Source organism: Acinonyx jubatus, chromosome B4 (genome assembly GCF_027475565.1).
Source record: "Acinonyx jubatus isolate Ajub_Pintada_27869175 chromosome B4, VMU_Ajub_asm_v1.0, whole genome shotgun sequence".
Lineage (NCBI taxonomy): Eukaryota > Metazoa > Chordata > Mammalia > Carnivora > Felidae > Acinonyx > Acinonyx jubatus.
The window spans coordinates 36753447-36775899 of record NC_069387.1 but is presented as its reverse complement, the minus strand read 5'-3'; the positions used below and the strand labels follow the sequence as shown (position 1 = coordinate 36775899).

Here is a 22453-nt window from a genome sequence, read left to right as displayed (position 1 = left end):
GGAACATGAATTGGAGATAGTAGGTGGTAACACTGGAATACGAAGAGAGAGGAAGGATGACTGGATGGGCTTTGATCTATTATTTATTCTTTATTGTAAGTAGGCTCCACATGAGGCTTGAACTCATGACCCTGAGATCAAGAGTCACATGATTTACTGAGCCAGCCAGGTGTCCCTGGACTTCTATTTTAGATGGCAGCAGTGAATTACAGGGATGAGAAGCAAAGTGAATTAAACCAGCCTTAAATGTTCCAACTGGAATTCTGAAGTCATGTGTCTATGACAAAACAAACAGAAGTGCTGAGCATTGACCAAGCCTAGATATGCCTGAACTCTTCTAGGTTCCAAAAAGTTTTAACGATAAAACTCCATTTTGTGTCTCAGCAAAGCTTAGCCCCAAGTAGAGAGGATGGCAAGGTTAGGCCAGAGAGGACTAAAGTAGCCTACTAAGACTGAAGACCTGTGAGTGGCCTACTGGTCTCAGTGGGAAGGGGTCTTTGCTTTGAATGGTGGAAAAATATTACTAAGATCAAATACCAATTCAGGAGGAGGGAGTCTAATAGGTCTGTCGAAATGTGTCTTCTACTCACCTTACCTCCACACAGTTGGGCACTGGACAGAACGAGATGCTAGTCTTGGGGCATACATAAAAGTGCTTGATGAACTCTGCAAAATCCAGACCCAAGTGAAGGGAAGACTACGGGTAAGCTCTAATATGTAAGTTAGTGACCAATACTTACATTTTCTAAAAACAGAATATTCAATACAGTCTCAGTCTGTACAGTCCCTCCTCGGAAGTAATGAGTAGACTTTTTCTAACATTAAACAGGGATTTGGACTACATGTCCAAAATCCTTGTACTACTTCCTCTAGAAATTCTGTAAAAGTTTTAATAGGAAACTCTTAAAAATCATCATCTAGGTCTTACCTCTCTAGAGGGGAGAGAGCTATAACTTTGTATCCACACAAACTAACCCACACAAGGTAGGAAACTTAGTCTCAAAAACACTACTATAGGTAATATAGAGCTAAAAACCCATTAGTTATTTGATTCCTAAATCCATGTTCTTTACCTTATTGTAATCCTAAAGTCCTCATCTGGGCTTTAAGTTTTTGTTCATTTGCTTGTTTTTGTGAACTACAGACAATTCTGTCTTCATCCCTATATTCCTGGCAACTCATCAGGGTTCCTTAATACAAGGGTTACTACCTGGACCTACCAAGCCATTTTCAAGACTTCCTGTGTTGCCTTTTTTCCCATTAACAAGGCATACAACCTAGCTCCAAAGTCAAGGTTAGTGAAAATCTATGGTAAAGAAATTTCATGGAACTTCACTATATGGAAATGCTAATTAAATCTTTCTTCCTACTAAAACGGAGTAGAAATAGTCTTTAAAGAAGAGCTGAAAAGAATCCAGAAATTCCAAAATCCCTCTAAGTTTATTTACGTAACATTTTTGTGTTCTTTTGTATTTTCTCTCCTTGTGTATGTGACTTCCCAATTCATGGCTAATGGCTAAGATTCTGGACCTTCGATTTATTAATGTCAACTACAATGCCAAGGGTCCAAGAAATATTTGATCTAAACTGGGAGGACCCCACACAATTTTTAAAGAATCTGTCACTGTATGAAATTGCAGGTGTCTTTTTTTCGCTGGCAAGATTATTTTCCAAGTTAAGAGACAACCAGATTTCCCCCCTCCTCCTTCCCACCAATCTTCCATACCAACACATATATACACAGTCACATACTTCATATTTGAGGCCAATTTCATGGAAAGCAGAATCTTAACATTTCCAGCAATGCCCACATGATCTGGTAACCTTGGCAATGAGTAAAAAACGCTACTTACTTCTCTGAAGTAAGCTGCAGTTTGAACTAGTTGTAAGCATGAGGCCAAAATAAAGTATTTCCTCATTTTCCCTGCTATGGTTTGCTGCAAGGATCGAAGTGCTCAAGAATCAAAGGTGGGGAAATGGCTGTAGATCATTGCTGGATTCTTGCTGAAAGCAGGACAGGTGAAATCTTCAGGGATCACTTCTTCCACTTCACACTTTCTGAAAACAGTATTCTCAGTAATAGGCTAATCACACCAGTGATCAAATTACTTGAGGCCAGTATTTTTATAGAGAGCAAGTGCAGTATCAGAAACAGCTTTGACCCCGGGTGAAAAGCTCTCATGCACCTGCCAGTTTTCCTCAGGATCATCAATACTCAATGCCAACATTTACCTTTACTTGGTTACCATTTACAGTTGACACCAATGTAAATGAGAGAGTAGGGGGGAACCTGAGCACACACACACAAATTTTTTTTTTTTATTTTTTAGCTGTAATGCAAATAACCATATCTAATACTCTTTTAGAAAACAAAAGAAATGGAAAACATGCTCAAAAAACAAGAAAACAAGTTATACTTTTCATAAGGCACCACCAAAAACCTTGGTAAATCAGAGTCCATATTATATTTAAGTGTCTCACTAACAAGTAAATAAATATGTAAGAGAATAATCAATAGAGGGTCTTGAGGTTTACAAAAGACATTCCTGTTTAGACATCTTGGAGTATTGCAAAAGTAAGAATAAGCTGGATACATCTACCCCCGTCACATCCTTTCCCAGTGCACATCAGCCATTGCATAGTGGTGAGTGGATTATGATCCAGGCCAAGAGAAGACTGCAATTCCAAAATAGATTTACATCCAATTGTTTCCTTCTCATGCTGTAAATATCATTCGGCACATCCATATCCAAAGAAGTAATGATATGCTTTAATTTAAAAAGGGGGGGGGGCAGGAGTTTCAAAAGGTGAAAGACAAATCAATTGCCTGCTTTTTAAAATTTATACTTAACAGACCTACTGCAAAAGCAACTTTCTACACACATATGAAGCTAGTTCCGTATGTAAACCTTTATTGAACCTGGTTATATGTGGGACTTTAACAGCTTAATTTTTCACAATTTACAATTTTTAAATCCCACTCCAAATTGTCACTTTCTCCTTTAAAAAGGATATAGTCTCATCCTTTGAAAGAAAGGCTTTCTCAGTTTTTCCTTTCATCCTACTTTAAGTTCTGGCTCATATTCATACAAATGTATTACAGAATTAAAATACTGACAAGCAGGGAGTTTCTTTTACATGCACTCAACTGCATCCAGAATGTTAAAATTAAGAAAAACAAATAAACAGACATTTCTTGGACACCAAAGACAAAAGCAGAGAAGAACAGAAGTGAAGCACAGGTAAAAACTGTTCTAATCTTACAGGTCTGCTAGCTTTGCTAGGATTTTGATTATTAAAGTACATAGTAGACAATCACAGATTTAATGCTTATCTTTTCAATTATTCAAAGTATGACATACCAGTAATTTGTAATTTTATTGAGGCACAAATTCGAATCATGCAGTGCAAAGGTGGTCTGCAGCAACTTAGGAAGGGAGTGTAACATCTAACTCTCAACATGGCTTTGTTGCAATAACTATCAGGAACTAAAATAGACATTTGTGGGAAAAAAATGTCCCCTCTTCTGCCAATAAGAAAGCTAACTACTACTAATGCTATAGTTGCATTTGTAAACTTGGGAATTTGCATAGTTCCACTGACCTACCCCTTTGAGAATATTAAAGACTTACGTAGCATTTTTTAAATTTTTCTTTCTATAACCTTCCCCAACATAGTTATAATGAAGATAGTAAGAAATATCTTTGAAAGAACTATCACAGAATTAGTTAAAACACCAATGGTGAAAATTTGCAACTCTGAAAAGTAAAGGAACATTTTAAATCAAATTTTAATATAAAATGTTACAACAATGAAGAATGGAGTAAGTTGTAAATAGGTGATTTCCTCTAACTGAAAACAATATTTTATATTAGAACACCAGCATGTCTTTAAATAGATGAATCTTAGTTCATTAATTCCAAAATTATAGACTTGTATATGTTCGTTTTTCTCTCTCTCTTTTTTAAACTAATGTCTCTCATCTGTTCTTCTCAGCCTTTGGTCAAGAGTCAGACCAAATCCTCTGTGACTTTCAAATAAATACAGAAAATCCCACCAAATCAACTGAATGATATATTTAAGTTTCAAAACAGAAGATAAACAGGGAGCTACTCATAGTTGAAGACTGTCTTGCATTTTTCTCTCAGATCTCCAGCTGGTAAATACTGTATTAAGGACATAAATTATTTCCTCAACAGCCACCTGCATCCACCCACCATACTCCAAGAAGCAGAGCACCAACTTAACTATCTTTCTCAGCATCCTCATGCCCTTCCACTGATGGCTGAGTAAAGTTAATGGGTGACTAGGAAGAAAAGATAAACTATTTTTAAATGTTTTCCACCAAGGCAGCCATCACTTAAAACTGCATTCAATTTTTAACCCAAAAGTATTTGAAGATCTTTGCAGAGAAGACGAAAGGCAAAAAATATTGTGCTTTCTTTTATAACATCAACCAGATAAAATTCTTAGGTAATAATATCTTTATAGACTGGCAAAATTAAAATTTATGAAATTGGTTAAAAGTTACCTTGTAATATCCCTTGAAATCTTAAATCATATACACACTTGAGATCATGCAGAGTGACACTTATGACCCTTGTAACAGGTCAAAACACTAAAAATGTTATGCAATATTAAGGGAAGACTAAAAATTAGGTAGTTTGAACCACAGAGAAAGCATTTACAGAAACTGGGTTTTACAGGAAAAGTTTTTTTTTTTTTTGTTTTTTGTTTTGTTTTGTTTTGTTTTTTTAGCAAGATGCCTTTTGAGTTAAATCTCATACCCACTCAAACTGTAACTGGACAGTACACTTCACTTCTAGTTACTAGAAGACATTTCTTTAAAAGAGACTGGGGCAAAAAGGGAAAAGGAGATTATAAGCTGTTCTCTAGGCCCACCCTGCTCCCCCCTTTTAAAAAGAAAACTGATAAATTAAGCCAAACCACAGATTTTTAAACAAAATAAAGGGACACGGCATAGTGAAGACAAAACACTATTTTTAGTTTTTTGGGGTTCTTTGTCCTTTAAAAAAAATTAGTCCCCTTCTAATAAAAGTTTCCATACAGCTTACCTAACACCTTAACAATAGAGAACACAACAGGAGGGAAGAGGGCACAGCACCATAGTTTCAAACATTTACATACAAAAACGAAACAAACCAGCCATCACAGAAATAGTAAGACCAAGTTTCCCAATAGACAGAGACAAGTTCCAACAACACAAAGGAAATACAATGATCTATGAACAAAAACAAGATGGAAGATGTGGTCAGGCTAGGATGGAGAAGGAAGTGCTAACAACTCCTTGTACTACAAGGAAGGAATGGGGTTTCTTTATTAAAAAGCAAAAAGAGAAAGCAAGCCCCCAAATGGATTTTTGATGCTGAAAACTCTGTCATATGCTGCTGGTAACAGTAAATATATATATTTATATATCCATATATGTATATTAAAAAAGGAAAAATAATCTATTTATAGAACAGTCAGTAGTCAGAGACATTTAGAAAAAAGTAAAAACAAGTCCTTTTTTCTTTTTTTAAAAATGGATTTACTAAAACAACTTTATCACCCGGAGGTGCTACAACCCCATATCCTCTGATGAAGCCAGGGTGTTATTCAACAGCATCTGCTGTGGGCATCAGAAATTGCCAGTGTTGGAAACAGCAGACATCGGGGTCAGGGCTGCAAGGCAAAAAGCTGTTATTTGCTGGTCTTGCTCATGGCCATGCCTGAAGCCTGGTGGTCTGGTATACTTGTAAATGAAGGTTTCCCCGAAAAGCATGCATCACTGGGTCTCAGTAAAACATTCTGACTTGTCTTCTTTTCTTTTGCAGGAGCCTGGATCCATGTACCTGCTCGTCTCTAAAATGCAGACCCAAGACAGCAAGACTTCTCAAAGCCAAAAAAAAAAAAAAGGCTCCTTGCCTTGAAATAAGAAAAGCTCTTCTTCCCAGAATCCAATCTAGTCAGACTTCTGAACTAGATGACATACTCCTCCTTAGGAAGATAAGGTGATCTGCCTCTCATTTGGGGTTTTCTTCTTGGTACAAACACACACAAGTAGCTGGGGTCTAGACTGTGCTACTATCCCATGACTACTAACAGGAGTAACTTTGGCCCTGTTGCTCCCATGGCTATATCCGTAGGGCATTACATGCCAGGTAACAGTGGAAGGAGAGTGGTACTCTCACTCCTGTCCAACTGTCCTAAGGAGAGCCAAGTAGTCAGCACCTCCAGACAGTACTGCCTCTAGGTTGTAAACCTCTAACTAGTATCAACTGGCCATAAGCCACATCCTACATGCCCTGCTAACATACCAATGTATTAATGCCAACCAGCCACTCTAGAGCTCAATCAGATGTCTGGCTGTAAAGTAACATACCATACTCAGAGGAGACATAAACTGAAATACTGGCTGCTGTACCAAAGACACCCTCTGCATAGATGTGTTGAAGAGAATGTAGGTCACACAGTCCATGCAAAGAGGAAGTCCGCTAAGAGGACTTTCTCTGAAGGCCATTTGTCTTTGGAAGCAACATTCTGAGTGGATCTAAACCACTCTACTTGATGACTAAGGTCTCAATGTGGTCCATTTCCCCCCATGTCCCAAACTAACCCAGCAACTGCTAACTGGTCTCCTTAAGATCCTCCATTGGTAGTTTGTAGCTCATTATGAAGGAAGGAGGTGGTGCTTGACCTGGGCTATCTGGCCCTTGCTTCTTTGCACAGTTTATACAGATGTAATCTTCATTTTCAGCCATTTCTGGAGATACACCCACACAAACTTGATGAAACCACTCATCACAGCCACCATCACATTGTACCCAGTCTACCTGTAGGAGACAAGATTGAGGAATGTTTAGGTTACATAAACATTAAGCCTAGAAAAAAAAAAGCAAACCAAAGAGCTTTCTTGGCTTAAATGATAGCAAATAACTGGGATGTCCAGAGACAGACAATGACTTTTTATGGGGTTACTTTTTAAAGAAAGAAGCTGGGAAGTTAATATCCCCAAATTATATTTTACCACAGTATGTCCTCAAAATTAGGCCTCTTAGGTACTCCATTACCTCATAAATACCCAGGGATCCTTTTGAGGCAGAAACATGTTTGAGAAAAACTTGACAAAAAAGGAACTTCTAATAGAGCAGCCAAGTAGTTTTAGCTAATATTAACAATTTCTAGACGCTAAGACAATGCAATTATCAATCAAGAAAGGAAGAGTACAACAATGTGAAGGCAATCCTGTGTATTAGCTTTATTTCAAAGAGATAAGCCAAAGTACTAAGAGCATTAAATACCTTTTTAGAAAAGCAGTCACATAGGCCACTTTTAAAACTAATATTTTTTATTCTTCTCTTCTTCCGTTACAAATACAACTCCCTATAAAAAGTTAGCAAATATCAGAGGTCAAATCTTACAAATTAACCAATTAAAACAGTCAAAGTCACAGGTCAATAGATCACTCCGGGGTTTAAAATTCAAGTCTGTATAACTGATAGGTCAGTGGCAGATGCCAAGCAAACTTTGACCCTTCAGAGGATATTGTAATCATAGAAGGCTAGAAAGAGACTGTAGTTTGGTGACTTTATTAAGCCTTGGGCCTGGAGTTAACAATAAGATGATTTGGGTTTTTGTATCTGGAGGGTGAATGTGGTAGTTTTTGTAACTGATGTCATGGCAGATGAGAACCTTTAAGATTAAAAGAGCTACTCTTCCTCTCCCCAGTACAAAGTGGATCATCTCACTGGCAACTTACAAAGCCACTTACAATGAGCTTTGCCAGTTTTCAGAGCAAAGTAAGGAGTATGAAGGGATCAAAGAGGTACCTCAGTGAAGTTTATGAGAAAAGAATAGAGGAGGAAGGTTTGGGCTAGGTAAATGAGTTTCAGGGAAAGGGAGTAGTTTCTAAATTAGTTTCCGAGTACTCAAAGAGTTATCAAAATGATGATGCTCATGTTAGTGGTTTTAGGGTTGTAATAAAGCATGGGAAAAATCACTTGTCAAAAGAATCTTTCTGCTTCCATTGTTCCTATTCTAGAGTTCTAGTACAGTAAAGATTACTGAATTCAGTCACAAGTTCTGAATTCTGATGTGTACAATTTGAGGCAAAGAATTTAATCTCAGTAAGGCTCAATTTCCTCATCTGTAAAATGGAGATAATATTCTGTTTACAGGATTATTTAGAGGATTAAATGAAATAATGCATGGCAAAACAGCTAGCTCACCGTGTGGCATCTTTCAAGATCACAATTTCATGCCTCTACTCATTATACTATCTTACACAAGATCCATTTTGCACTTTGAAATAACTGCCTGTAGCACTGCTTCTCAAAAACGTGTAGACCACTTACATAGAATTGCCTGTTGTGCTCATTAAAAGTACGGCTGAGACCCATCCCAAACCCAAACCTACAGACTCAGAATATCTTGGGGGTACAAACCAGAGCTTAGATTTTCAGTCAGATTCTAGGTAACTTTTATATTTTCTAAATTTGATCATTCCTAGTACTTTGTGATACTGCTTGCTGGTAAATTCAGAGCAATTTAACAATTCCTTCCTAAAACAAATTCTGTTTTTGTTCTGTAATTATTTATGTAATATTTAGTTTCTGAAGTCAGTGCAGTGAAGAAAATTGAACTGTTCCTATTGCAGCAAACTACTATATGAAAGACAAAAGAGGGAGATAAATGACTTCTTTGCAACAAACTAAACATATAGGTACTATAGCAATGAAGATTTACAAAGTGCTAATGTGATGGTAAGTAACTTGGGGTTAAGTGTTTTGGCTATTTGGCACTGGTAACGAGAACTGGGAAGATGATCTGTGTTTCTTTGGGCTGCCCAAATTGGAGATATTACCCTGTTTATGACGCCACCCTGAACCAGTAGATAACTCTAGTCCTACTTTCAACCTTCTTAATCTAGTCCAGTCCCCATTCATGCTAACCCACAGGATAAGAAAGTTCCCAATTTATCAGTATATCCTGCCAAGAAAAAGTGGCCCTATCTTTTTAAAAATCTAATTCTGCACTGCATTCCAGGTTTCCCCAAATTAAATCTATCAGTCTCAAGTAAGGATGAGAACACATTCTCTTTTGTGATTTTGGCTAGAGGTCCACTCCTAGAGCCTAGCTCTCCCACCATTCCAAAACAGTATAAAACTTTTTTTGAGACCTTTATCAGTACACAAATTGTATCTCAGCCTACAGGTTATATATCAATTTACCCTAATAATCTAGCAGGGAAAAAACAATCCTTCCCTTACTAGTATCTTTTTGTCATGTTCATGTACTAATAACAATCCAATTCCAGTGCTACTTCTGTTTGAAAAGGCCCATAGGGTCATAAAGCAAACCAAAGTTTGGAATTTCAACTGAATTAACTGAAGATTTGACACAGGGGCAACAGATTGTGTACTAGGCTGAAAACTCAAGAACACAGAACTTGGTTATCTGCACATTAGGCTCTAATAGTCACTTCCCCTTTCATTGGTTTTAAGAGATTTGCTTATCAAATCACAAAAATAATTAAAAAACTTCACAGCTGTGAGTTGTTCAAATATTAACTGATAAAAGATTTGAAAGTATAGTACAAATACATTACCAGTTGGATTGGGGGAAATTTTTAAAGAGAAATACATTAAATACAGGAAATAATGTTAATTTAGTATTTCCTGTGTTGCTATATGGTTTCATATTTACACTTAAAAATATTTACCATATTTCATTTTCTTCACTTCACAGGGCATTATTACTGCAATGGGAAAAAAGAAAGCCTGGTGATTTAGTGATAGTCTTAGCTTAGTTACCCAACCAAGCTTTTGTTATTTTGGCATTCAATCTCTACTGCACCAAGGTTCCCTGCAAAAACCAGATTCAAAAATTAAAACAATTCACTTAATGAAGTACAAGAGAACAATGTTCAGAATCCTTGTGTATATTTTTTGATGCTCTTAACATTAAGTGGCCAGCTCTCTTAGCCCAAGATTGATGTGTTTCCCAAGATAGGAATTTCAACGCTAAAACTGGAAAGTCCAGGCAAACTGGGACGGTTCGTTACCCAATCTCCACATCACCACTTGTTGAGGGTAATCCAACCTTTGATTATCTGTGCTTTTAAAAAGAGATATGAACTAATAATGGAAATGCAAATACTTTGGCTGAGATAGCACCCTATGAAAATCTTTTAATACATCAGAGTGGCTGACAAAGAGTAAAAGTGAGACATAGGTTTATCAACTTCATCTCTATTTAACCATCCAAAACTTATGGAAATAGTAATGGGTAAGGAAAAGGCCCACAGGAAAAAGGTAAAAAAAGGTAAGGGAAAAAAGTCTATTTTCATAAGATGATTAAATATTTATTCTAATACAGAAACAAAAGGTTACTTAAATGTTAGCTTAAAGAATGTGCTCCTTTTCAAGTTAACTTCTTTTACTTTTGGTATCAGGAAGACTGAATGAAAGTGGCAGACTTCAGGGAGAAGAAGATTCCGAACCTTAAAACTAATTTTTTGAAAATAGTTATTTTTTTTCATTATTTTTAAAATTAATTACACCTTGAAATTAATTTGATAATGGTGGAAAAGAGACTTTTTTTTTTAAACCCTTTCCCATTATTCTGGTAATATTTTTCTTTTCTCTTTCTAAAACATCTTGAAATTGAGGCTAGGTATGTTTAGGTAGCCCTTCAAAGTTTTCTCAATCTGCACATTGTGGGGGAAAAGTAATAGTAATTATTGGTTAGAAATATGGTAAATGTACATTTACCTAAATATGAACGAACCCTAGAAGTTATTTTTTGCTTCGTGATATTTAAAGAACACCAACTTCTCTAAAAACATTCTTCTTTTTTAACCATCATTTTATGCCATGCATTAATTTGGTTTTCTTAGAAAAATACTATACTTCAAATGGAGAAAGTTGTAAAATTCTTTACAAAGCAGCTGAAGAAATACACCTCTTATTTAGTAAAACTAGTTTCAAGAACAAACTTGGAGAACCATAAATATTGCAAAACAGCAGCAATGATGAGCAAAATGTTTACAATCTGAAATAATTTCTGTTTAAAATTAAACACATTAGGGGCACCTGGGTGGTTCAGTCAGTTAAGCATCTGACTTTGGCTCAGTTCATGAGTTAGAGCCCTGCAATTGGGCTCAGTGCTGATGCCTCAGAGCCTGAAGCCTGCTTCAGATTCTGTGTCTCCCTCTCTCTCTACCCCTCCCTTGCTCGTGCTCTCTCTCTCTCTCAAAAATAAACATATAAAAAATTTTATTAAAAATTTTATTTAAAAAGTTAAAAAAAACACACTATAAAAATGCAACATTTAGGGGTGCCTGGGTGACCCAGTCAGTTATGTGTCCAACTTTGGCTCAGGTCATGATCTCCCTGTTCATGAGTTCGAGCCCTACATCGGGCTCTCTGCTGTCAACACAAAGCCTGCTTTGGATCCTCTGTCTCCCTCTCTCTTGGGCCGTACCTCCCCGCCCCCACCCCTCTCTCAAAAAAAAAAAAAAAAATTAAAAAAAAATTACAACATTTACTGTTTCTTTTATGTAAACTAATGACAGGTTAAGACACATCTTCCTCACCTTTGTATGTGTTTTAACAGTTTGAAATATACATTTTTTCTGAATGTGCAGCTAAATCTCCCTCAGTTCTATTAAGACAACTTTCCAGATTAAAAAAAAAAAAAATACCTTTAACACTAGGAGCAAATCTCAGGGCTCACTTAAAAATAACCATTACATCTTAACATTTATACTGCATTTTGGTTAACAAGTGTTTTCATATAAATGATCTCCTCTTAATTCTCATAACCCTGAGAGTAAGCAGGGCATGTGTTAAATTACTTAACAATTTTATAGCAGATGATAAAAAAAAAACTGTTTGTAACGTTTATATGCTACAGGAAGATAATGGATGACCTGAGCCATATTTACGATGCTTAGCAGAAGAGGGGAAAGATTATTAGGTGGAAAGGTGAAAAAACAGAAAGCAAAAAGTTTGTGATGGATATAAACACTGTAGGAATGATGATAGGAAAGCTTAAAAAAGAAACACCATCTTGCTGCCAGTCCTGAAACTGCCATAAAATTAGTTTAAAAAAGGGAGAAGGTTCTGCCAACATGAGCTGCCAATAGTTCTTCAGTACCCAAAGAAAAAGTTAACCTTTCATCAGCTTCTTTAATAAACAAATTCGGATGAGAAGAAATTCAAAATGAAAGAAAAATAATATACACACATATATAACGTAACTACTAAAATGTTTAAAAATGTTCATAAAATAGAAACATTTATATAATAAAGATACAAAAGTGAACAGGTTTTATGACATAATATAAAATAAGCCATATAGGAAAAAAGACTAGAAGGAAACATAGTAAAATATTTGTAGATATTGTCCTTGGAAGGTTAGACTATGGGATATGTGTCTTACCATATATATATTCATTTTCTAAAAATGAGTGGAAAACATTTAATAAGTGTAATTTAAATATAAGTGTCATTCAGTTTTGGAATGTGCTTTTGTACTTACATCTTAATTATTGGTGGGGTGGGGGATATTAGTGGAGAAAACCTGGTCTGGGAGCCAGGAAACCACGGTTCTACGTTTGGCTTTGCACTAATTAGCTCTATGACTTTGGTCACATCATTTATCTTCACTGAGTCCTGGTTTCATCATTTGTAAAATGAAGAGCCTGGACAAGGTGACCTCTTCAAGCTCTAACAAGAATCTGACTGAGGAGGGAAGTAAGGGAATAATGGTGCAGTTATATTCTCTGTTCATATATTCAAATTGAAGAGGTATTACAATTTTAAGTACCAAGTGGTATAATAATCATTATCAAATAAAAACTATGAATTTACTAATCATCTTGATGGGAACCATAACAGATGCCTCCAGTCATTGAATGAACTGGGATTTTTCATAAAGTCCATCCATCTTACTCAGAAGTTCATAACATCAATATTACTTAAAGAATGGCCATCACATAATTAATATACTGAAACTTTTAAAATAATACCTTTAAAGATCTTAATTATTTCTTCACAAGGTATTTGAAAAACTCTTACTCCATTTAGAAGGATGCACACAGGCCTGAGTGTTGGTAAGACACAGACCAAACGGGAAGATTTAACCCCTTAGTTTAGGTCTTTAGAACAAATCTTAATGCAATTTTCCAGAGCTCTTAAAATACTGGCCCAGAATGTTTTCAGGCCACTGTGACTAACCGACAAGGTATTTAGTTCTCTGAGTCACCCTACAGGGAAGGCAAAAGACTATACCAAAACTGCTATGCCAGCTGCACATGAAATGCACTGCTACCCAGGGTTATCACATAGCTTCTCTCTGCTCTTGTCTCTTTATGTTCACTAAGTATCTGATTTTTAAAGCACAATATCTCTTCTATTAAGCACACTGACCTAACAGCCTCATAATTCACAACAGTTTATAGAAACTGTAGAAAACATATTAAGTTGGAAGCCCAAATTCTAGAATCAAAACCAGATTCTCATTTCATCAAACTTCTGGCTGGAGACTGCTGCTCCTTGTCCTCTCTCCCACGTGACCGTATAGTTAAGAGCTCACCTTGTCCTTGCAGGGCCTCTGGCAGTTCTGTGCTGCACACACAGCATTTTCGTCATCGGACTCTTCCGCTCCTGACCAGTCGTACTTTGAGGGGATGTCCAGCACTTTTTTCTCTCTCTTCTTCTCAGTAGTCTCTTTCACAAGGTCAACTTTGGCTGCAGCAGCCTTCTCCTTCTTCTTCTTTCTCTCTTCTTCTTTCGCCAGTTTCTTGGCCAGTTTATTCAGCTCCTTTGATTTTTCTGCACTTAGTTTTAATTTCTTCTTTTTAGGTTTATCCATTTTCTTTAACTCCTTGGACTTCTGTTTTCCTTCTCCAAAAAGCTGTTCTACTTTTTCTAGCTTCCGTTTCCGTTTCTTCTCTGAAGAGTCTTTTCCTTTTATTTTTAATGGCTTCTCTTCCATGCTGTCATCCTTCATCAATATAAAATTAGAAACAATTTTAAAGCAAGACATTTATTTTATTTTAAATAATAATCTTTCTTACTATTTTTTCATTCATTTTAAGTAGGCTCCACTTCTGGCACGAAGCCCAATGTGGAGCTTGAAATCACAACCCTAAGATCAAGACATCAGCTGAGATCAAGAGTAGGACACTTAACTGACTGAGCCACCCAGGTACCTCTAAAGCAAGACATTTATAAAGTTTTATTCTCTCATATGAAGTATCTTGAGTAGACAACCTTAACAAAAACAAAAACAAAAACAACAGAAACAGAAAGTAGAACAGAGGTTACCGGGAGCTGAGGAGAGAGGATAATGGTATTTATTGTTTAATGTGTACAGAAGTTCTGTTTCGGATGATTATGGAAATTGACAGTGGCAACAGTTGCAGAACACTGTAAATGCAATTAACACAACTGAACTGTATACTTAGAAGGATTAAAATGGTAAATTTTATGTTGTGTACATTATATATAATAAATGTTCTAAAGATATTTAAAAGACATTTTAAGAAAGCAAATATAGGGGCACCTGGGTGGCTCAGTCAGTTAAGCGTCTGACTTCAGCTCAGGTCATGATCTCATAGTTTGTGAGTTCGAGCCCCGCGTCAGGCTCTGTGCTGACAGCTCAAAGCCTGGAACCTGCTTCGGATTGTGTCTCCCTCTGCCCCTCCCCCTTTCACGCTCTGTCTCTGTCTCTCAAAAATAAATAAATGTTAAAAAAGAAAAAGAAAAAAAAAAGAAAGAAAGAAAGAAAGCACCTGGGTGGCTCAGTCGGTTAAGATTCCAACTTCAGCTCAGGTCATGATTTTATGGGTTCATGAGTTTGAGCCCCACATCAGGCTCTCTGCTGTCAGCGCAGAGCCCACTTCAGATACTCTGTTCACCCGCCTCTCTCTCTGCCCCTCCCCCACCTGCACAAACACATGCACATACTCTCTCTCAAAAATAAACAATAAAAAACGAGAAATCAAATGTTAATATTCAATGAAAATAATGGCAAGCCTATATAAAACATCTGACTTTAGATTACTAGGGAAAAAAGATCGTTGTTAGCATATATTAGTATAGTGTGTAGCACCTCTGTTTAACTGAGATAAAACATACACATAAAGCTAAAAGCACTAAATGTACACTGAATTATGTAACAAGTTTTTTGGTCTTCATTTACTACTACTACAGTTCTTTACTAACTCACAATTAATAAATTCCTGAAGGCCAAGAAGTTATCAAAATGGTTGGCAAAACATAAAACTATATCCATGATCTCATTACAAAAGATACGTAGTAACTTTGGCAAGGGCTAGAACAAAAAACTCTTATTTTTTTTCCAATTTTCTAATATTTTTCTGATTTCTATTATATGCCAATGTAATAAACATTAAAAATTTTAACAGTAAAAGTATGTCTAGCAACAGGAAGTACAAGGAGGAGGTAAAGAAAGAAATACTGAAAAACATTAAGCTTGATAGTTACTTAAGAAACACCACTTGAGAACTCATTTTGTGACATATCTGAAACTGGAAAATCTTTGACAGGAACCTAAGAAACCGCAGAATGCAGAACACTGCATTATAAATGTCTGAAGTCTATCACATCTTGCACTATAAATTTACCCTCTCAATACTTTGTGTTTCCTTATGTGTAAAATAAAGAGGATCAGATGAGATAATGGATGAGAAGTAAACCCTTTGTATTTTGGAAAACACTATCTAAATAAGACTACCTTTGATCTGAATTCCAAACCAAAAACTATCATATGCCATGTATATCTGTATCAATTGTCAGTGACATCGTACCATTCCATTACATGGAAATAAGTAATGGAAAAGAATAATGAAAAGAACATTAGAAGTCCAGTGCCAGAGCTGGAATCCAGGTCTCTTTGTTTTTACTAAATGTGTGATCTAAGCAAGTTTCTACCTCTCTGACCCTTAATTTCTTCATGTGTAGAATGGGCTCAATACTTGCCCATCTATCCTTTCCTCTCCCCTTTAGGATTATGGTGAGGATCAAATGAGATCACAGATAGAAAAACATCATATAAACTGCAACCTGCTATGAGGTATTAATATATGAACATGGACTCTCTTGCCTACCCCAGTCTGCTTCTATTTAACCTTTCCCTTTTATTCTCCCCTCCTCCCCTATTTAACCCTTCCCGTGCTTCTTTTTTCAACCACTATATTTGCTTCTGCCTTCTCTTTTGGGCCTTTCAACAGTGGGAGTCTGGGATAAGGAAGTTGTTCCTTCCTTAGAAGAACTGGTAGTTTTCAGTGCCCTCTTTTCTTTTTAGCAGAAATGGTGTTTACTTCCCCCCCCCCCCCCCGATATTATATAAAATCTTAATAAAGAAAACCAAAAAGCAGAACTACTTTTGGCTTAATGGAAAAAAAGTAGGATAGCCACAGTACTACCCACTCAGCCATCCCCATCCTGGCATTTGTGGTACCTCCAAAGAACCAAGGCATTCTAAAAATGTTAAAGCCATGGTTTAAGTTTTAAATTCTTGCCTCCATGATATGCAGGAATCTGTCTTCAGAGGGTGGGTGTGTGGCCTGCAAAATCCGCCAAATGTGTTGAGTCTCATCCAGAGATACTTCTAGGAGATCCCCAACCATCATAAGTTCTTCCAGCTGGGCTTTAGCGCCGGGTGACAACTCCAACACTGGAGGTTCCAAACTCCGGGGCACCAAAGGGCTCTTCCGAGGTTGTTTCCTGGGGGTACTAGAACCTTTCCAATAAAACAAAAGACAAAGCAAAAAAATGAAAACTATCAACAAACTGTAATGTTTCCAAAGTAAATATTTAGGGGAATGGTTCCTCCTCCTCTAATACTTTAGACATCTGAATTCACTGCATCCATATTAAAGTTAGAATAAAATCTTCAAAAAATACAAACAAAAAAGATCTCGAATTCTAATGCCCACTCTCAAAAATTAGCTAAGAATAAAAATCTGGATCCTTACGGATTCTTTACTCTGTGACTGAAGTGGAAAGGGAATGTGAAAGAATCTCTTAATCCATTCTCTCTCTGTTTTAGAGGGGACCAAAAGATTAGTAAGCACATGAGCTGCCCTATATAAATAAGGTGCTATCCTCCTAATAAACCAACGATAATATGCTGTTCCATAAAATCCTAAATGAAGAAACACCCTTTACTTCCCAGACGTGTGACCTAAGTGGACATACAAGAGCAATTATCTACCAAAGAAAGGAAGAACTTTCTAACAAAGCTTTCCAAAACAAGAATGAATACTCTTAAAAAGCAACAAGTTCCTCAACAACTGGTAATGAACAAATAGAGGCCTATTAGAGATTTTATATTAATGAAAGATGGAACTAGAGAGCCTCTAAAGATCTTCTTATTAGGACTCAATAATTCAGTGCAAGTTTTTTCAGGTTACCACCTAGTAACATAAAATGCAAACAGGGGCGTAGCTTTTCCTAACCAAAATTGCATTTTCAGGTTTTACTAGCATTTCATGGCTAGGATATACATTTAAGAGAGATTCACAGTCTTGATTAATACAATTTTTTTTCTCACTGGTTTCAGGCCTATCTTCTCCATATTGCTTTAAAGGTAATACCTTGAGAACAACTCTTAGAAGCAGAAGAATAAGCATGTTCTGCACAGAACGAAGGTGCTGTCCACATGTGAGTGACCACCTCTTCAGACTTAATGGGAATTTCTTCATCACAAAAAAGATTGGGTTCTAGACTACTGGAGGACTTCACACTGGCTGTGTCCTGAGGAAGAAACAAAGAGGGGTATTCAGAATTAGAACCACTTAACTTACCCTGTGACAAAGATCTAAATGCAGGCTTCGTAATATACTAAAAATACACTTGTAAAATTAGATACATAGTATTAAATAGGACAGAAAATGCCCACTGGGAGGAAAAACAGTAATGATTACAGTTTCAAGCCAAAAGGGAATGAGTAAAGCTCAAAAATAATCCACAGAGATAATAAACCTCAAGAAAATTACTATTAGGGGAGCCTGGGTGGCTCAATCAGGTAAGTATCCAACTTCGGCTCAGGTCATGATCTCACAGTTCATGGGTTCAATCCCACATTGGGCCCTGTGCTGACAGCTCAGAGCCTGGAGCCTGCTTCGAATTCTGTTTCTCCCTCTCTCTCTGCCCCTCCCCTGCTCGTGCTCCATGTCTCTCTCTCAAACATTAAAAAAAAAAAAAAAAAAAAAAAAAGGTACTATTAAATAATCTACCTTCTACAGTCTACAACTCATAAAAACTCCTATACCAAGTTAGACAATCTTGACACTTAAAATGGACTTAGGAGGGGAAGAAAGGTTTAGACATGGTGTCTTAAGGACACAAATCATTTAATCCAGGAGGCACCTGGGTGGCTCAGTCAGGGGTCCAACTTGATTTTGGCTCAGGCCATGATCTCATGGTTTGTGGGATCGAGCCTCGCATTGACTTATAGCATGGAGCCTGCTTGGGATTCTCTCTTGCTCTCTCTCTCTGCCCCTCCCCTGCTGGTGATCACTCACGTACTCTCTCTCTCTCTCAAAATAAATAAATAAACTTAAAAAAACATTTAATCCTCTCTAAAGGTTTTCAAACCTAGAAGCTTATCAATTGCTCTTACAACAAAAAGCCTCACTGACAACATTCAAATTATATACTTCTGACAGCTCTAGTTGGTTCTCAGATTCCCCTGTAGTTTGTTTCCAGAAGCTCACATGTACAGCTTTAATGAACAATCAGGAAGACAGAAATCACAGGTATTTCAGCAAGGATAATTTAATAAAGTGAACTGGTTAGATGTATATTAAAGGCTGAAAAGGCAAAATGGAAACACCAAGCTAACACCAAGAGAGAGTTGCCAACCCTAGAGCTTGAGGTAACAAAGCTCAGAGAAGGAGCCCTGTGGAGTTGGGACCCATACCTCTGAGAAGGAAGTGCTGGCCAGTTAGTTCTGCTATCTCTAATGGAACATGATGTGGTTGGTTTCAGGGATGTGAAAAAAAACAACCACAAATTGGAACCAGTTCCCGATGCCAGAGTAAAAAAAGAAGGGGAAAAAAAGCATGCAATTCAGATGACACAAATGGAGGCTAAAACAGGGGAAAGATCATGTCCCTTCTTACTGTCCAGGCCTTTTAATATTCTCTAATGTCCTCTTATTGGCAGAAGGAAGGCAGTAGGCAGAAAACAAATGTGTAGAGCAGGAGTTGGTTGGCATATTGCAACCCAGTTGGCAGCTCACTTTTTGTATGGAGTAAGAACTAAGAATAGTCTATATTTTTAAAGAGTTGTGGGGGGAAGAAAAGAATATGCAATAAAGACCACATGTGGCTTACAAAGCCTAAAATATTTACTAAGCTTTATTTGTGTTATTTATCTAGTTGTATATTAATGTGTGTTAATATATACACATTACAGAAAAAGTTTAGCAACCCCTAGTGTAGAGTCCCATCCCCAGCATCACAAAGCAGAGTACAGAAGAGTGAGTTAGGAGATGAGAGACCACAGGGGTGCCTGGGGGGCTCAGTCTGTTAAGCATCCGACTCTTGATTTCAACTCAGGTCATGATCTCATAGGTTCGTGGGTTCGAGCTCCACACTGGGCTCTGTGCTGACAGTGCAGACCCTGCTTGGGATTCTCTCTCTTCCTCTCTCTCGGCCCCTCCTTCTCTCTCTCAAAATAAATAAATAAATTTAAAAACGAAAAGGAGATGAGAGACCACAGCTTAAAGACTAGCACAACACCTGCCTGATTCTCTTTGTACAGTGGACAAGAGGAAGATCATGAGACTATCCTTAATTAAATAGGACACTTAAAAGGTTTTATAAGAGAATTCTAAAAGACAATGTCACTCACTGAGAATTTAGGAATAGCAGTTTACAGTCATCTTCCCTATTCAAAAATTTAATTTCTAAAAACCATCAGATGAAAGAATACTTTAGTGCACCCCTGCTTTAGTTCCCAGATGCTTCTTCTCACTGACTAGAATTGTCTTTCCTGACTTTGATTCTACTCATTTCATTATAACTCATACACGGAACTTTCTGTTAAGATTTCAAAATGGAAAGGACAGTGATCAGAAAATAATGATGGAGGGGCACCTGGGTGGCTCAGTCAGTTAGGCATCTGACTTCGGCTCAGGTCATGATATTGCGGTTCATGAGTTTGAGCCCACATCAGGCTCTGTGCTGACGGCTTGGAGCCTGGAGCCTGCTTCTGATTCTGTGTCTCCCTCTCTCTCTGCCCCTCCCCCGCTCATGGTCTATCTGTGTGTGTGTCTCTCTCAAAAACTAAACACTAAAACAATGTTTTTAATTTAAAAAAAAAAAAAGAAAAAGAAAACAATGATGGAAAATAATTATAGCTAAAAAGAGGTTTTTAAAAAAATTACTTCCCCAAGGTGATGCATGAAATGTGAATATGTACAATACTGACTTAGGTAAGATAAAGACACATTGTTAGCCCTCGAACAATCACTGAAAACAAACAAAAAGAGGTGTAAGGCAAGAAGTCAATAATGGAAATGAAATGAAACGTTAAATTTTTTTTTTAATTAACCCAAAGAAGGCATGAAAAGTGGAACACAGGAACAAAAACAAGAGATTAATAAAAAATCAGCAAGATGATCAACTTAAACACAATCATGTCAACAACTATGTTAAATGAAAAATGGACTAAAAAAAAAAAAAGAAAATAGACTAAACACTACCAATGAAAAGACAGAGATTGTAATATTACTTTAAAAACAAAACACAAAAAACAAGACTTAACTCTGTATTTTATGAATGCATATATATGTAGAATTACAGTCCAGAAAGGACCCTCTACATATATGCTATCTACAAGAGACATATTTTAAATACAAAAAAATTGAGTCTTTCCACCAAAGCTCAAGCCATCCAAGGATTAAAAAGGAGCACTTGCGTGGCTCAGTCGGTTAAGCATCCAACTTCAGCTCAGGTTACAATCTCGCAGTTTGTGAATTCGAGCCCTACATTGCACTCTGTGCTGACAGCTCAGAGCCTGGAGCCTACTTTGGATTGTGTTCCCTCTCTCTCTGCCCCTTCCCCATTCACGGTCTCTCTCTCTTTCTCAAAAATAGATAAACGTTAAAAAAAAAAGGTGGGGGCGCCTGGGTGGCTCAGTCGGTTAGGTGCCCCACTTCAGCTCAGGTCATGATCTCATGGTTTGTGGGTTCGAGCTCCACATCGGGCTCTGTGCTGACAGCTCAAAGCCTGGAGCCTGTCTCAGATTCTGTGTCTCCCTCTCTCTCTGCCTCTCCCCTGTTCATGTGCTGTCTCTGTCTCAAAAATAAATAAACATTAAAAAAATTATTTAAAAAAAAAAGGGGAGAGTTAGAAAAGAGGGGCACTTGGGTGACTCAGTCAGTTAAGCATCCGACTCTTGATTTCGCCTCAGGTCATGATCTCACAGTCATGAGATCGAGCCCATGTCGGGTTCTGTGCTGATAGCACTGAGCCTGCTTGGGATTCTCTCTACCACCTCCCATGCTTGCGTACTCTCTCTTAAAGTAAATAAACTTAAGGGGAAAAAAAAAAAGGAATTAATCACGTGAATATGCAAAGGTTATGCCAGACACAAACACAAAAGATCCATGACAAATTTTGCTTCATTAAATATATATTTTCCTAAGTAATGATTTTCTTAAATTGCTACTCAGTGATTCAGTGGTGATTACAGGATATTACATGCAAATGAAGTAATCCGATAATGCAAAGCACAAATTAGATGCTATGATAACTAAGATCAAATGACTGATTGTAGTTTTCTTTTTTTTTTTTTAATTTTTTTTTTTTAACGTTTATTTATTTTTGGGACAGAGAGAGATAGAGCATGAACGGGGAAGGGGCAGAGAGAGAGGGAGACACAGAATCGGAAGCAGGCTCCAGGCTCTGAGCCATCAGCCCGGAGCCTGACGCGGGGCTCGAACTCACGGACCGCAAGATCGTGACCTGAGCTGAAGTCGGACGCTTAACCGACTGAGCCACCCAGGCACCCCGATTTTAGTTTTCTATGTAATTACCTATTCTTCTTCCTCAACCAGTAAGAGGCTCTCCCTCAAGCAAAGATACTAAATTTAAATTATTTTAAAGATGAATTCATAGTCACAAATCACCAAGCTAATTGTAAATAAATTGGTAAATAAAATTTTAATTACACAGGAAGTGTTTGTTCCATGAGAAAATACTCAAGAGTTTAATTTTTTTTTAATGCAGAGATACCTACATTAAGGTGAATGTGACCTTGAAAATTACCCCAAATCTTGCCACCTACCATTCTTCTATTTTTCTACATTGTCAAATATATCGCCAACACTACAAATTCATGATTCATATTGTAAGTCTTCCCTACCAAAGAAGAGCCCATAAGCTAACACCACTGTAGAAATTTTG

At 37.1% G+C, this 22453-nt stretch overlaps 1 protein-coding gene and 1 long non-coding RNA gene across 4 annotated transcripts in view; one reads left to right on the top strand and one right to left on the bottom strand.

Annotated features, from left to right (window-relative positions):
- The first annotated feature begins 290 nt into the window (after positions 1-290).
- On the top strand, positions 291-14218 carry LOC113603674 (uncharacterized). Of its 2 annotated transcripts, none has more exons than XR_003425350.2 (5): positions 291-703; positions 1145-1294; positions 5838-6014; positions 8660-8765; positions 14111-14218. It is a non-coding gene; the product is annotated as an uncharacterized LOC113603674 (long non-coding RNA). The 2 variants fall into 2 exon arrangements; XR_008300041.1 differs by lacking the exon at positions 14111-14218 and adding an exon at positions 9751-10067.
- KDM5A (lysine demethylase 5A) overlaps positions 2306-22453 on the bottom strand; it is a 97585-nt gene continuing 77437 nt past the window's right edge. The window contains exons 25-28 of one of the 2 annotated variants that reach the window (XM_015061466.3): positions 17633-17792; positions 16556-16776; positions 13603-14013; positions 2306-6836 (exon numbers count right to left, since the gene is read on the bottom strand). In XM_015061466.3, the coding sequence (XP_014916952.2) occupies positions 6630-6836; positions 13603-14013; positions 16556-16776; positions 17633-17792 (999 nt within the window). In that variant the 3' untranslated portion in view covers positions 2306-6629. Of the gene's footprint in view, positions 6837-11545; positions 12750-13602; positions 14014-16555; positions 16777-17632; positions 17793-22453 lie in introns of those variants that run through there. The other variant, XM_053225671.1, reaches the window with a different exon arrangement.